We start from the raw sequence: 16,750 nt of genomic DNA, 5'->3' as shown, positions 1-16,750 counted from the left end.
CTTTTAGGGCAATGCTTCCTGTGTGACACAAATGCTCCAGTGAGTGTGAAGCCAGCATTGCCTATTGATTATAAGGCAGAGTGTCAGACCCTCATAGGATTTGGACTTCTGGGATATGATGTGTGACACTCTGCTTCAATGGACAGCACTACAAATGGGACTTGGCTACAGTTGCTAGACCTCTGTGCGGCTTCACCAAAGGGACCATTAGTAGATCTAACTGCCAGACACAAAAGACGTACCCCTGTAAATTGCCCAAGCTGATGCTGTCTAGCACATGGCACATGTGAATTCACTTGCCTGCTGCCACATTTTCTGCTACAGTCACAAAGCATGAGGTTGAGCACTACATTGCCAGTCCATTATTAGTTCTCTATTTCACATGGTCCCTAAGCCATGCAGTGATTACTGCTGCCTTAAATGAAGCCACCACCCCCAATGGTTACCCAGCCCCACGTACTCAAAACTTTCTAGCACATTTAGCCAGGAAGATATTATTTTATAAACTGGACTACCATCAGGTGCCAGTGTGCCAAAACTGCTGTTGTAACTCCATTTGGCTTAAATTTTGAGTTTCTGTGCATGACATTGGGGCTGAAAAATGCAGCACTTCCAGCAACTAGTGGACTGTGTTTAACTGAAAGACATACTTGTCGCCAGCACATTCAAACCAAACTCTTATCACATCTCTGCACATTTTACAAGCACTTAAGCCAATGTGGGCTGATTATTAACCCCGCTAAATGCCAGCTGGGGTTGTCTATTACTGACTTTCTTGGCCACCGCATCTTTGCGGAAGGTGCAACACCTCTGCGGTCAGAAGTTGCACTATGATGGACTTTCCACTGCCCCACGTTACCAAAACACAACAATAGTTTTTAGGTATGGTGAATTTCGATCACTGTTTCAACTCCCTGAGCTGCTGGAACTAATGCTCCCCTTGTGTACTGCTCTTAAAGACAGTACACCTAATCGCATGCTTGAGTGGTCAGCAGAGATGACCAGATCATTTGATGACACCAAATGAGTCCTTTCCAACACAAGCTTCTCGGTTTCTACCTGGCCACCCGCCATTTCCAGGATAATATCATCTACAATGTACAAAGCTGCTGTCTTTGACAGCATTGCTAAGGATTCACTGAACAGATTGCAAATGTTCTCCACCACCTTAGAGTTATTAGCAGAAGGCAAAAAACATTGGTCTAGCTAGCAATGTGCACGTTCCAGGAATGAAAACATGGCCCTGAATTTGTCTTGATATTTAAGCCAACTCTTTGGCAGCTAAGTAATATCTGAGCAAAAACAACTTATAACAACCATACACAAGGTGGTGGAGGAACTCAGCAGGTTAGTCCAGCACCCATGGAGAGGAATAAACACTTTTATTCTTTACTATGGATGCTGCCTGACACACCGAGTTCCTCCAGCATTTTGAGTGTTACTTTGGATTTCCAGCATCTACTGACTCTGTTGTGTCTACAGCTACCACAATTGTGTACAAACATGCAGCAAATAATAAGATTTTACATTACAATTATTGCTCCACACCAATACCAAGTCCTGAAGAATACAAGAGGTTTAGTTATAAAATGTAACATTTAAATGATTCACTTTATAAATTACCTCTAGCGCGGCTATTGTGGGTCTGTTGTCTTAAGCAGGTACAGTGTTTGTGTTCACTTCCACAGCTCTGACACGTCGAACCATCTGAAAACACCAAACACACAGCTAGAATCCAACTTGCTGAAATGTTCAGGAGCACTGACTCAGGGTAGAAATGTACTGACTTTCTTTTAATACCTTTTAACAATAATCCCATTATTGACGGCAGTAAAAGGAGGACTGTTTTTTAAAAATTCTTTTTATTGAATTTTCAAATGGGTTACAAAATAGAAGAGAAAAAAATATATATAACCCCTCCCCCCTAACATATCCCTATATATAAGAAAAAAAGAAAAAAGAAAAAAAAGAAAAAAGAAAGAAAAAAAGAAAAAAGAAAGAAAGAGTACCTGGATATCGGAAGATCCCCACATGCTCCATGGAGTTCAAATTAGCTTTAATGTATATATATATTTCTTTCCCCAGATGACCAATAATTTTATCTTCGGAGCACCTATATATTTAATCCTATCTTTTGTAAATAAGGGCACCAAATTTTCAGAAATATATCATATCTATTTCTTAAATTATAAGTATTTTTTTCAAGTGGAATGCAGTTGAAAATTTTATTCTTCCAACGATCTATACTTAAGTATGAATCCAATTTCCAAGTAACTGCAATAGCCTTTTTGGCTACTGCCAATGCAATTTTTATGAACTCTTTCTGATATTTGTTCAATTTGGGTTTTGGTTTTATCCCTTCAATATCACCTAGTAAGAATAATATTGGATTGTGTGGAAGCTGTGTTCCAATAACTTGTTCCAGTAAAACTCTTAAATTTGTCCTAAAAGGTTGAATTTTAAAACAAGACCAAGTAGAGTGTAAAAAAGTACCAATTTCTTGATTACAACGAAAACATTGATCAGATAAATTTGAGTTTAATCTATTTATTTTTTGTGGTGTAATATATAATTGATGTAAAAAGTTATATTGTACTAATCTTAGTCGAACATTTATTGTATTTGTCATACTGTCAAGACATAATCTTGACCAACTTGTTTCATCAATTTTAATATTCAAATCAGTTTCCCATTTTTGTCTTGACTTATGAATTCCTTGTTTAATTGCCTGTTTTTGAATCAAATTATACATACCAGAAATAATTTTAAAAATTTTTCCTTTATGAATTAAAGTTTCTATTCCATTAGGTTTCGGCAATAACATTGTTTGACCCAGTTTATCTCTTAAATAAGCCCTTAATTGGAAATAACAGAAAAGAGTGTTATTTGATATTTTATATTTATTCTTTAATTGGTCAAATGACATTAATATACCTCCTTCAAAACAGTCTCCTATATATCTAATTCCTTTGTGAAACCAGTTATATAAAAGTTGATTATCCATTGTAAAAGGGATAAGTTTATTTTGAATTAAAGGTCTCTTTGCTAATAAAGATTTCTTTATCTCATCATCAACATTTATCTTATTCCATAAATCAATCAAATGTTTTAGTATAGGAGATTCTTTCTTTTCCCGTATCCATTATATATAAAATCTTCTGGTATATTTTCTCCTATTTTATCTAATTCTATTCTAATCCATGCCGGTTTATCTTCATCAAAAAAAAATGCAATAAATCTAAGTTGATTTGCTTTGTAATAATTCTTAAAATTTGGTAATTGTAACCCTCATAGGTCAAATTTCCATGTCAATTTTTCCAACAATATTCTTGACATCTTACCTTTCCAAAGGAATTTCCTCACACATTTATTTAACTCTTGAAAAAACTTCAGCGGTAATTGTATTGGTAGTGTTTGGAATAAATATTGTAATCTAGGGAATATATTCATTTTTACAGCATTGACTCTACCTATTAATGTTATTGGTAACATTTATCAAGATCTTGAATTTTTTTCAATAATGGCAAATAATTTAGTTTATATAAATTCTTTATATCATTATCAACTCTTATACCTAAATACTTTATACCATTTATCGGCCATCTAAATTGAGTTATTAATCGACACTGACTATAATATCCTTTAGTAAGGGGTAGAATTTCACTTTTATCCCAATTTATTTTGTACCCTGATATTTTCCCATATTCTTCCAATCTAGAAGATAATTTACTCAACAAATGTAATGGATTAGTAAGATAAATCAGAACATCATCAGCAAATAAGTTAATCTTATATTCCTCCTGATTAACTCTGAAACCCATAATATCTGAGTCAGTTCTAATTAATTCAGCTAATGGTTCTATCGCCAACACAAATAAAGCAGGTGATAATGGACAACCTTGTCTAGTTAACTGAAATGATGTTGAAATTTGGCCATTTGTCACCACTTTAGCTTTGGGGTTAATATTTAAAGTTTTAATCCATTTTATAAAAAGATACTCCTAATCCATATTTTTCCAATACCTTAAATAAAAAATCCCATTCCAATCTATCAAATGCTTTTTCTGCATCCAAAGCAACTGCCACACTCATTTCTTCCCTCTTTTGTGCCAAATGAATTATGCTAAGTAACCGAGTTACATTATCTGCCGATTGTCTATTTTTAATAAATCCTGTTTGGTCCATGTGTATTAATTTTGGTAAGTATTTAGATAATCTATTAGATAAAATCTTTGCTATTATTTTATAGTCCGTGTTCAACAAAGAAACAGGTCTATATGATGTTGGCTTTAAAAGATCTGTCTTTTTTTGGCAATACTATTAAAATAGCTGTCGAAAAAGATTCTGGAAGTTTATGCGTTCTTTCCGCTTGGTGTATTAGCTCTATAAAAGGAGGAATTAATAAATCTTTAAACTTTTTGTAAAATTCAGGCAGAAAACCATCTTCTCCTGGAGATCTATTACTCTGAAGTGATCCTAGAGCTTCTTCGACCTCTTTTAATGTAAAAGGCACATCTAATTCCTTCTGTTCTTCCCAATTCAATTTTGGGAGAGTTATTTGTGATAAAAACCTTTCTATCTCAACAATATCATTTTGTGATTCTGACTGATACAGTTCAGAATAAAAATTTTTAGAAGTTTCATTGATTTCTAAAGGTTTATAAGTAATTTTATTTACACTTGTTCTAATTGGAACAATTAACTACCAGGAGGGCTGTTGAGCAAGGGGCTAGCAACCACATCCCATAAAATCCACAGCTACAGAAATGCTAACAGAAGCTCCAAAGAGTGGAAGGATGGCACTGTACGGACTCTGGTGAGCTGCTGTCGACGGTCTGTGCCTCAATAGGGGTGCTGGGCTTCAGAAGAATTACACAGACTTCCTTAGATCATTCATTTGGTGGTTATGTTCCATTCATAGATATTGGTCAGCCTGAGACTTTTCCCCAGGGCGGAAATGGCTAATACAAGGGGACATAATTTTAAGGTGATTGGAGGAATGTATGGGATATGTCAGAGATGGGTGCATGGAACACTTTGCTGGGGTGGTGGTACAGCCAGATACACGAGGGACATTTTGGAGTCTGAGATGACCCTGACTCTTAGATAGGCTCATCTAGGTGAAAGATAAATGCAGGGCTACAGTAAGTGGGAGGGAAGAACTACATTGATTTTGGAGTCTGTAGGTTGAAAGGTCGGCACAACATTGAGGGGCAAAAAGCCTGTACTGCCATGTAGTGTTCTATGATCTAAAATGAGCCTTCTAACCAAATACTAGAATTTTTACTAAATTTTAAGAGAATTTTGTTTGAGGGCTAATTGGCTTTGCTTACACTGAAACTTCAATGATCTAATTGATAACAACAGACAGAAAGATAAAACAGACTGTGACCGGATGAGACAGAGGCCTGGAGGAGCATCGATGCGATGTAAGGCAGTGACGTTTGATCAGAGAATGGCAGCAACCAGGAACACCAAACCATTCTGCACAAGAGCTGTTTAAACATCCTAAACTGGCTGCATCCTAAAGAGCTATAACTGAGTCCTGGAGAATTAGATTTTCCAGGAATGTGTTTGGAAGCAGAGAGTGGGCAGTGTATGGAATGAACTGCCAGAGGAAGTGGTCAAGGTTAACTCCCACCTTCAACAATTGTGAACGGCTCAGGAGGGTAGAGTCAGACTGCAGTCTCTGGAGCGTTGGAGGCTTGGGGGGGGGTGACCTGACAGAAGTTTACAAGTTTAGGAGATGTATAGATAGGGCAGACAGTAAGAGTCTCTCCCCTCATCACCCCCCCCCCCCCCCACCCCCGGGGTGGAAATGTCAAACCCTAGAATCCAAAGATTTAAGGTAAGAGAGGGAGAATTTAAAGGAATGTGTGAGGCAAGTTTATTTTTGAAAACAGAGCGTTGGGTGCCTTGAATAAGCTGCAAAGTGGTGGATAGGAGATAGAATAGCAGCATTTACAGGCAGGGAATGGAGTGGTATGGTGCATATGCAGACAAGTTGTTTAAAGTTAAAAGTAAATTTATTATCAAAGTACGTCCTTGTCACCATATACAACCCAGAGATTCACTTTCTTATGGACATTCACAGTAAATGCAAAGAAACAATAATAATAATAATAATAAAAAATCTGGTTCTTTCCCAGCATATATGACAAATAAACTCTCCTCCGTAGGCTTCCAGGTGGGTACAGGGATCGATTAATACCGATGTTTTGATGACAAACTCTGCCATCTGGGCATGACTAGTCCATGGGACTTGGGTTGTCTTGCGTTTACAGGATTCCTCACGAATGCAGACTAGCTTATATCGGCCAGACAGAATGCACGATGGAATTCACATCAAGGAGCACAGGTGGTGTATTCATTTGAGTTACCCGGTAACAGAACATTGCATTCTCAATGACCACAGGATTGACTTCGACGGCACAAAACAACTGAGCTTTTGGGGCCACCTGATAAAAGAAGCCATTGAAATAAAACTAGATGAAAAGAGCTTTAACAAAGAACAAGGTCTTGATCGAAGTAAGAACCGGAATTCCATTGTAAACAGGGTGGGATAGCAGAAACCTGATTGGATAAGGACTAACCAATCAGGAGGGACAGACTACAGCAGGTATAAATACTACCAGACTAGACGTTTCGAGGCATCATCTCTGATGAAGATGGCAGTTTGCCATCAAAACGTTGGTTATCATCGATACCTGTCCCTAGCTGGAAACCTGAGAAGAGTATTTATAACAATAATAACAAAATAAGCAATGAATATCAAAAGCATGAGATGAAGAGTCCTTAAACTTGAGTTAATTGGTTGTGGAAGCAGTTCAGTGAAGAGGTGAGTGAAGTTGGGTGAAGCTATCTTGTCTGATTCAAGAACCTGATGGTTGAGGGGTAATAACTGCTCCTGAACCTGGTGGTGTGGGTCCTGAGGCTCCTTTGTACCTCCTTCCCTGAAGGAAGCAACGGGAAGAGAACCAGGCCTAGGGGTCCCTACTGATAAATGCTGCTTTCCTGCAACAGTGCTTCATGTAGATGTACTTACTGGAGGGGAGGATGTTACCTGTGATGGACTGGTCTTTTCCTTTCAAGGGCACTGTTGTTTTGATACTGGGCTGTGATATAAATAGGCAATATGGTTAGCACAGTCTTTGTCGGCCAAAGGGCCTATTTCTGTGCTGTGGTCAGTAAAGTTACAAGTGATCAAAGTTTGCTTGTAACCAAAGGGTTACTGGCCCAAACAAGTAGAGAGCAGTACACTGGTCTTGGAGAAGGACAGACTGTGAAGATAGTTTGATGCCTTCTCTGTATGTAGCTAGGAGTAGGAATTAGATCAAAGGGTACCTGATACTGCAGGAATGTAGTTGCTTACAAACTTTCACTTTCTATACAGCTTCTTCTCTAAAACTGCCAGGTTTTTACCCTTAAATTGGACAATTTGAGCTGAGACAGATATTGTAAATGTGAAATTTTCACTCAATGACAGAAAGATCAAACTCCCTTTTTACTGACCACAACGTTTTAACACAGTACATATATACTGATCTCATCAAAGCATCATCCTTGTGGTTTGAAATTCTTGCAGGTCAAAGCACGTTATTTTCCAACATTTGAAATTCTGATTCAGCTTGATAGCACTCTGCAGCTGTTGCCGTGGAAATGCCTAAAGGATTGCATTTCAAATCATTTAAGTTTTCATGAAAATTATTAAAATCCTTTGTTCTACTGATCTAAACAGGACTCCATTTTTATTAATTTTAAGTGTTTATTGTTGGGCACAGGGCCAGCAAGCCCATAAGGTAAAAACTCAGAACGACAAAAACACCAGAGGCCCCAAAGACTTCATTCCTGGGAGGCAAAAAATGTCTGAAAATAGGCTACATATGGAACAACTTGAAAGAGAAGCTCAGGACAGAGGACTCTGGTGAGCTGCTGTCTGCCACCTGTGCCACAGCAGGGGTGATGGGCTTAGAAATAAAGATTTTTAATGATAAACCAGAATACAAGCACAATGACAAAGATAATTCAGACTTACTTTTTACAGATGGAGGATCCGATTTGTGTACACTGGCACTTCCTGTAAACATTTAATGAAAAGGAATGCATTTTATACACAATCACCAAAGACTAAATTTCTACAGATTTACCATGGAAAGCATTCTGACTGGTTGAATTACCATCTCATATAGAGGCACCAATGCACAGGATTGGAAAAATTTGGAAAGGGTTGTAAACTAAGTCAGTTCCATTGTAACCACTAGCCCCCCAGCATCCATGACATCTTCAAAAGATGATGTCTCAAAAAGGTGGCATCCATCATTAAGAACCCTCACCACCCAGGACATGCCCTCTTCTCATTACTACAATCAGGAAGGTGCTACAGGAGCCTGAAAGGCACACTCATTCTTCCCATCCGCCAGGTTTCTGAACAATCCCTGAATCCATGAACATTCCCTCACCATTTTGATTTATCTTTGAACTCAAGTATACATTTCATATTATAATTTAAATTTTTTTGTTATCGTACTGTAATACTGCTGCAAAATAAATTTCATGACCTATCACTGATAATAAACCTGATTCTGATTAATACTGTGCTCATGTACCCAGTTTATGAAAGTGAAGGCTTTAAAATTATACTTCTAGTGAGGCATGGTAGCAGAGTGGTTAGCACAGCACTATTGCAATGCCAGCGACCCAGGTTCAATTCCCACCGCTGTCTTTAGGGAGTATATACCTTCTCCCTGTGACTGCGTGGTTTTCCTCTGGGTACTCTCGTTTACCCCCCACATTTCAAAGATGTATGGTAATTGGTCATATGGGTGTAATTGGGCAGCATGGGTTCTTTGGGCTGGAAGGGCCTGTTACCATATTGTATCTCTAAATACAGTGCCTATATAAAGTATTCACCCTCCTTGGAAGTTTTCATGATTTATTGTTTTACAGCATTGAATCACAGTGGCTATAATATGGTTTTTTGACACTGATCATCAGAAAAGACTTGTGTCAATGTGAAAACAAATTGGTCTAAATTTATTAAATTATTAAACAAAATAATTATTCACCCCCTTCACATCTGTATTTAATAGATTCACTTTGGGTAGCAGTTACAGTATTGAGTCTATGTGGATAGGTCTCTATCAGTTTTACACATCTGCACTAATTTTTCCCCATTCCTCTTTACAAAACTGCTCAAGCTCGGTCAGATTATATGGGAATCATAAGTGAATACCCCTTTTCAAGTCCAGCCACAAATTCTATATTAGATTGAGGTCTGGACTCTGACTTGGCCACTCCAGAGCATTAACATTGTTGTTTTTAAGCCATTCCTGTTAAGCTTTGGCTTTATGCTTCAGGTCATTGTCTTGCTAGAAAACAGTTAGAAAAAAAGTTGCCGTTTTCTTGGGAGACTGCATCAGGTTTTGTACCAGGATTCCCCTGTATTTTGCTGCATTCACTTTACCCTCTACCTTCATAAGCTTTCCAGGGCCTGCAGCACTGAAGCATCCCCACAGCATGACGCAGCCACCACCATGCTTCACGGTAGGGATGGTGTGTTTTTGATGATGTGCAGTCTTTGGTTTATGCCAAACATAGCGTTTAGTCTGAAGGCCAAAAAGCTCAATTTTGGTTTCATCAGACCATAGACTTCCAGCTGATTTCAGAGTCTCTCACATGCCTTCTGGCAAACCCTAGCTGAGATTTCATGTGAGTTTTTTTTTCCCCTCAACAGTGGCTTTTTCTTTCCCACTCTCCCACAAAGCTGTGACATGCAAAGCACCCAGCAAACAGTTGTATGCGCAGTCTCTCCTATCTCAGCCACTGAAGCTTGTAATTCCTCCAGAGTTGTCAGGAATCTCTCGATAGCCTCCCTCACTAGTTCCTTTCTTTCAGTCACTCAGTCTTTGAGGAACCATATTCTTTCCATTTCTTGACAACTGACTTAACTGTACTCAAGGGATATTCAGTGACGTGACAATTTTCTTGTATATCCTGATTTATGGTTTATATTAACCTTTTTGCAGAGTTGCCCGGAGAGTTCTTTTGCCTTCATGGAGTGATTTTTGACAAGATACTGACTCACTAGCAGTTGTACCTTCCAGATATAGGTGTATTTCTACAATCAATTGAAACATCTTGACTGTACACAGGTAATCTCCATTTAACTAATTACCGTAGATTCCGGACTACAGAGCGCACCTGATTAAAAGCCGCTGGCTCTAATTTTAGAAATAAAATCAATTTTTTAATTGTACAGGCCGCACCGGATTTTTGGCCGCAGGTGTCCCACGTTGTAATATGAGATATTTACACAGAAAGATATTACACGTGTTGGGCTTCAAATTCTGCCCTGTGTTCGTTTTGGAAGAGAGACAACCAACACCGGATTATAGTGCAGCGTGGCTTTATTGCAGAACGCGTTCTGCCTTCCCCTTACATTCTGCTCTTATTTATACCCCTTTTTCCCCCAAACCAAACCCTCGCTACACATATTTGGTAAGGCTAAACTTTGTTATACCTACCGGTATTTGGTAACATCGGACACTTGTGTCCTTATTGGCCCGATACCATTCACTCACGAGTTTTCCTGTTTTTTTGTTTACTGAATCGCTAGCAGTTTCGGTGCAGCGGAATCCTCAGTTTCGCTCCCTCCCTCCCTTGTACTGCTGTCTAATATCACGTGAGCCACTCCTGACCTGAAGCGGCAGTCCCAAATTAATCCTAACACACGTGAGGATTTTTTAAACTTTTAATTAAATCCGTATGGTAACATAAACAAATACATATTGCAAATGCTTTTTTTCGAACCGTGCCTGTAACACGGCTACTTTTAAAATACATACCTATCGGTAACACACAAATTACGTTGGGTATACTTTTTTACTGAACAGTGCATGAACAACATTCCAACATCTCCTAACGACTGGTTAAAAAAAATATATATACTGCAGCCTACCAGGAAAAGTTATTGATAGCCTTCTTCATCTTCCTCCTGCGCACTAAAACCATCAAAGTCCTCTTCTTCAGTGTCCGAATTGAACAACCTCAGGATCTCATCACTCACTTCAGTCTCTTCGTTGTCGCTCTCACTTGAGCGCACGCGATCCTCTTCATCACGCAGCAGTCCAGCCTTTCGAAACCCGTTGGTGATGGTGGATGTTGTGACATGGCTCCAAGCATTTAGGATCCACTGGCAGACTTGAGTTAAAGATGCTCTTCGCATGTGGCCTGTTTTGGTAAAGGATTTCTCGCCGCTCGTCATCCAAGTCTCCCACTCAATGCGTAGTGCCACTTTAAATGCTCGGTTCACGCTGATGTCCAGTGGCTGCAAATACTTCGTGGTGCCCCCAGGAATCACAGCTGGAATTGAGTTTGTACTCTTGATGGCAGCTTTCACTGAATCTGTTATATGAGCCCTCACGCTGTCCATAACGAGCAACGCTTTTTTTATGTGAAAAAATCCCCCCGGTCGCTTGGCGTAGCACTCTCTGAGCCAATCCTTCATTAGACTCTCCATCATCCAACCTTTCTTATTGACTTTCACCACGATTTCTTTTGGGAATTTTTCCTTTGGCATTGTCAGCCGCTTAAAAATCACCATCGGTGGAAGCTTTAGTCCGGATGCTGTGCAGCTCAGAACACAAGTAAAATGCGTTCTCTCATGGCCACTTGTTTTCAGTATGATGGACGAGTCACCTTTTTTATTAACAGTCCGAGTGAGAGGCAGGTCAAACGTCAAAGGTACTTCATCCATATTTATGATTTCATCTGGCCCGATGGAATTCTCCGCTATCTTTGTTTGAGTGAATGTGCGGAAGTTAGCAAGTTTTTCCTCATGGTCGGGAGGGAGCTGCTGACAGAGAGTCGTGCGTACCCTGATGGATAGGCCTTTTTGTCTCATAAATCTAAAACACCACGATGGCCCACCTCTAAAATCTTCGATTTTCATTTTGGTGGCGATTGCTTTAGCCTTCAGTCTGATCTGCACGGTGGAAACACTGCGGCCGCCTGCTCGCTGTGTGTTAACCCAGTCTTCAAGAAAGTTTTCAAGTTCGGGCCATCTGCTGTGATTACCTCTGAAAGCTTTTGTCATCTTTTTGCATTGATTCAGTTCTTCGCGCTGGCGTCTCCACCTTCTCACCATCGATTCATGTATGCCAAGATTACACGCAGCAGCTCGATTTCCTTCTTCAACCGCCAGATTGATTGCCTTTAACTTAAAAGCTGCATCATATGCTTTTCTTCGAGTGTTTTCCATGTTGATGAGGGTGAGTACAAATGGCTGATTTACAATAATTTGTGAAGTGCGCTTGATTTATCGTACAATTTCATTGGACCTCTGTGAACTACTCATCAATTTTATTGGTCTACTGTTACGAGGTAAAATGTTTTGGCGGCATGAAAAAAACCCATTTATTAGCCGCACCGTATTAAAAGCCGCAGTGTTCAATGCTGTTCAAAGCATGGGAAAAAAGTAGCGGCTTATAATCCGACATCTACGTTATGTGACTTCTAAATCAAATTGGCTGCACCAGTGATGATTTGGTGTGTCATATTAAAGGGGGCGAATACTTATACAATCAATTATTTTGAGGTGTTTTATATTTCTAATTAGTTTAGATCACTTTGTTTTCACTTTGACATGAAAGACTTTGTTTTCAGTGTCAGAAAGAAACAAACTACATCCATGGTGATCTAATGTTGTAAAACATGAAAACTTCCAATGGTGGTGAATATTTTTTATAAGCACTGTAAATACATATGTAACGCTCTGTAATGTTTCACTGCTAATGTAATGGTTTCTCTGTAGCAGCAATGTTTGGGTTATGACTGGAGATAACAGGGCTTGGAATGTGGCGGGGGGGGGGTGTCCCATTCAATGAGAGAAATGTTGCTTTTTGTGAGCCTGGAAGAGAGATTTTCGCAGTCCTTTGGTCAGCGAGAGGAGGAGGAAGACACGTGTGGAGAGAGACCTGGGAGACCACCAGATGGAGTGGACTGGGAGCAAGGGTCCGAAGGCCAGGGGTTGATGAATGGTCATATTTGTGATCTCCAACGTGCACTTTTGACTTTTCTCTTAAAATGGGCCCCTTTTCTTTTTATTTTCTTTACTAACCTATATTTAGATTAAGATGTATAAAGTTCAATCAGTTAATTGCATACGGGGTACTGTCTGATATTTTGTGGCGCAGATTTATAACTGGGCAGCACATCACGCAGCATCCACACGAATGCGGGGCCAGAAGTTGTCTTCCCCTAGATGAGCACATGCTGGCCAAGCCTGAGGGCTACACATACAGTTGTCTGTGAAGGCAATCCCACACTGCTGAAGTGAGGGAAAGTTCTACACAAATTAAATGTTTGACACTTACCACTTGAATTCTGGGAGCTGTTATTTTCTTCGCATACATTTGGCAGTTTGGTTTCATTTCTTTTGACAAGTGGAGTCTCTGCATCTGCACATTGAGAAATATTAAATTGCTTTCATAAAACACATGCCCTGAAGCAAAGCTAGTGTATATGGATCATTTGCTGGAAAGCTACCTAGTTTTGTTTTACTTAAATTATTACAGCAGAGGAGACACCAACCACGTGAAATGCAAATCTCCAGTAAAAGCCCCATCCACCTGCTGAAGTGCTTTAAGGAAACTACACAATTCAAACAATTAAGCTCACATACCTTGCAATGAGTCTAGGAAACAGTTCTTTACTTTTCATACTACTGCATGACCTCCATAAAACTCTATTAAACTCCCCCAGAAGTCCAAGAACCAGAACACAAGCTAAAATACTTCTCATTTGCAAGTTCAGGTGCTTTCCAATCAGTCTACTCGTGATCCACGGATGACTTAGACCAGACATAGAATTAGGCCATTCGACCCATTGAGTCTGCTCCACAAATCCATCAAGGCTAATTTATTATCCCTCTCAACCCTATTCTTCTGCCTTCACCCTGTAACCTTTGATGCCCTAACTAACCAAGAACCTATCAACCTCCACTTTAAATATGCCCAATGACTTGGCCCCCACAACCGTCTGTGGCAGTGAATTCCACAGATTCACCAGCCTCTGGCTAAAGAAATTCCTTATCTGTTTCAAGTGGATGTCTCTCTATTCTGAGGTTGTGCCATCTGGTCCTAGACTCCCCCCTTTATAGGAAATATTTTCTCTATGTCCACTCTCTCTAGGCTTTTCAATATTCAATAAATTTCAATGAGACCACCCCACGTCCCCAATCTCTCTTAACAGCAGAGTACAGGCCCAGAGGTATCAAACACCCCTCATGGTACACAGTACTCCCTTGCAAATGCAGAGCTGAAATGATGTTCTGTGGATAGATGAGAGAAACCTTGATAAACTACATAAAGACCTCTTACTTTTTAAGCTGGGTGATACAAGTTACATGATGGACGTCAAATTAACGAGATTTACCAACGTACAAAGGACTACAAGACCATGAGACATAGGAGCAGAACTAGGCCATTCAGCCTATAGTCTGCTCTGCCATTCCATCACAGCTGATCCCAGATCCCACAATCCCATACACCTGTGCTCTCGCCATATCCTTCGATGTCCTGACCAAACAGGAAATGATCAACTTCTGCATTAAATATACCCACAGACTTGGCCTCCACCACACTCTACAGCAGAGCATTCCAGATTCATTACTCTTCTGGCTCAAAAAATTTCTCCTCACCTCTGTTCTAAAAGGCCGCCTCTCAGTTTTGAAGCCGTGTCTTTTGGTTCTAGATACCCCCACCATAGGAAACATCCTCTCTACATCCACCTTTAGTCCTTTCAACATTCAGGATGTTTTAATGAGATCCCCTGCGCATTCTTCTGTATTCCAGTGAGTACAGGCCCAAAGCTGCCAAATGCTCCTCACATGCTAACCCCTTCATTCCTGGAACCATCCTCATGAACCTGAATCTGGACTCTCTCCAATGACATCACATCACTTAATTCAAACAAGAGGACATGAGTTGAGAGCTAAGGGGCAAAAGTTTAGGAGTAACACGAAGGGGAACTTCTTTACTCAAGAGTGGTAGCTGTGTGGAACGAGCTTCCAGTAGAAGTTGTAGAGGCAGTTTCGATTTTGTCATTAAAAAAAATTAGATAGGTATATGGACAGGAAAGGAATGGAGGGTTATGGGCTGAGTGCAGGTTGGTGGGACTAGGTGAGAGTAAGCGTTCGGCACGGACTAGAAGGACCGAGATAGCCTGTTTCCATGCTGTAATTGTTATATATGGTTATATCACTTCTAAGATATGGGGCCCAAAACAGTTGACAATATGTGTGACCTGACTAGTGTCTTATAAAGGCTCACCATTATCCCCTTGCTTTTATATTCTATTTCCCTTAAAATAAATAACAACATTGCATTTGTCTTCCTTACCACAGACTCAACCTGTAAATTAACCTTCTGGGAGTCTTACACGAGGACTCCAAAGTCCCTCTGCACCTCTGATGTTTGAAACTTCTCCCCATTTAGATAATAGTCTGCACTATTGTTCCTTTTACCAAAACGCATCACACATTTTCCAACACTGTATCCCATCTGCCACATTTTTGCCCATTCTTCCAATCTGTCTAAGTTCTGCTGCAATTGCATTGCTTCCTTAGCACTTACCCCTCCCACCTACTTTCATAACATCTGCAAACTTTGCCAAAAGCCATCAATTTCATTATCTAAATCACTGACAATATGAAAAAGTAGTGGTCAATACTGATCCCAGAGGAACACCACTAGTCACTGGCAGCCAAACAGAAAAAGACCCCTTTATTCCCACTCACTGCCTCCTGCCTGTCAGCCATTCCTCTATCCATGCCAGTATCTTTCCTGTAACGCCATCTTATTTTATCTTGTTAAGCAGCCTCATGTTTGGCACTGTATCAAATGCCTTCTAAACATCCAAGTAAATTACATCCATTGCTTTTGTCCACTCTGCTGGTTACTTCCTTGAAGAACTAACAGATTTGTCAGGCAAGATTTCCCTTTGCAGAAACCATGCTGACCTGGACATACTTTATCATTAATCTCCAAGTACCCCGAAACCTCAGCCTTAATATTCAACTCCAACACTTTCCCAAGTTAGGCTAACTGGCCTATAATTTCCTTTCTTTTGGCTTAAAGAGCAGAGGGCCATTGGAATCTTCCAGTTCTCCCAGACTATTGCCAGAATCAACTGATTCTTGAAAGATCATGACCAATGTATCTGTTATCTCTTCTGCAACATCTCTCAGGACTCTGGGATGTAGTCTATGTGGTCCAGGTGACTTATCCAGCTTACGACCTTTCAGTATGCCTAGCACTTTTTCCTTTGTAATAGCAATGGCACTCACGGACCTCTGGCTCACTGCTAGTGTCTTCCACAGACTGATGCAAAGTACTCATTAAGTTCATCTGCCATTACTTTGGCCCCCGTTACCACCACACCAGCATCATTTTCTAGTGGTCTAATATTAACTCACATCCCTTTTACTCTTTTATATAACTGAAAAATCTTTTAGTAACCTGGCTTTATATTTTTGGCTTGTTTGCCCTCATATTTCATCTTTTCCCTTCCTATAGTTTTTTAGTTGCCTGCTGTTGGATTTTAAGAACTCCACAGTCATCCAACTTTCCACTCACTTTTGCTACTTTTAATGCCCTTACCCTGGCTAATATGCAGTCCTTAACTTCCCTTGTCAGCCACGGTTACCTACCCCTGCCATTTGAGAATAATAACATCTGTCGGATATACCTAT

The 16,750-nt window shown here is 39.9% G+C and overlaps 1 protein-coding gene across 14 annotated transcripts in view; it reads right to left on the bottom strand.

The window, feature by feature from the left end:
• Nucleotides 1-16,750, bottom strand: part of znf618 (zinc finger protein 618) — a 109,522-nt gene that overhangs the window by 24,660 nt on the left and 68,112 nt on the right. For all 14 annotated transcript variants that reach the window (XM_073052471.1, XM_073052477.1, XM_073052481.1 and 11 more), the window contains 3 exons: nt 13,374-13,457; nt 8,036-8,077; nt 1,624-1,707 (listed from right to left, as the gene is read on the bottom strand). In XM_073052471.1, the coding sequence (XP_072908572.1) occupies nt 1,624-1,707; nt 8,036-8,077; nt 13,374-13,457 (210 nt within the window). The remainder of the gene's footprint in view (nt 1-1,623; nt 1,708-8,035; nt 8,078-13,373; nt 13,458-16,750) is intronic.

The sequence above is a fragment of the Hemitrygon akajei genome, chromosome 7 (assembly GCF_048418815.1).
Source record: "Hemitrygon akajei chromosome 7, sHemAka1.3, whole genome shotgun sequence".
Classification (NCBI taxonomy): Eukaryota; Metazoa; Chordata; class Chondrichthyes; order Myliobatiformes; family Dasyatidae; genus Hemitrygon; species Hemitrygon akajei.
The sequence above is the reverse complement of the archived record's forward strand: the minus strand, read 5'-3'. Positions and strand labels throughout refer to the sequence as shown.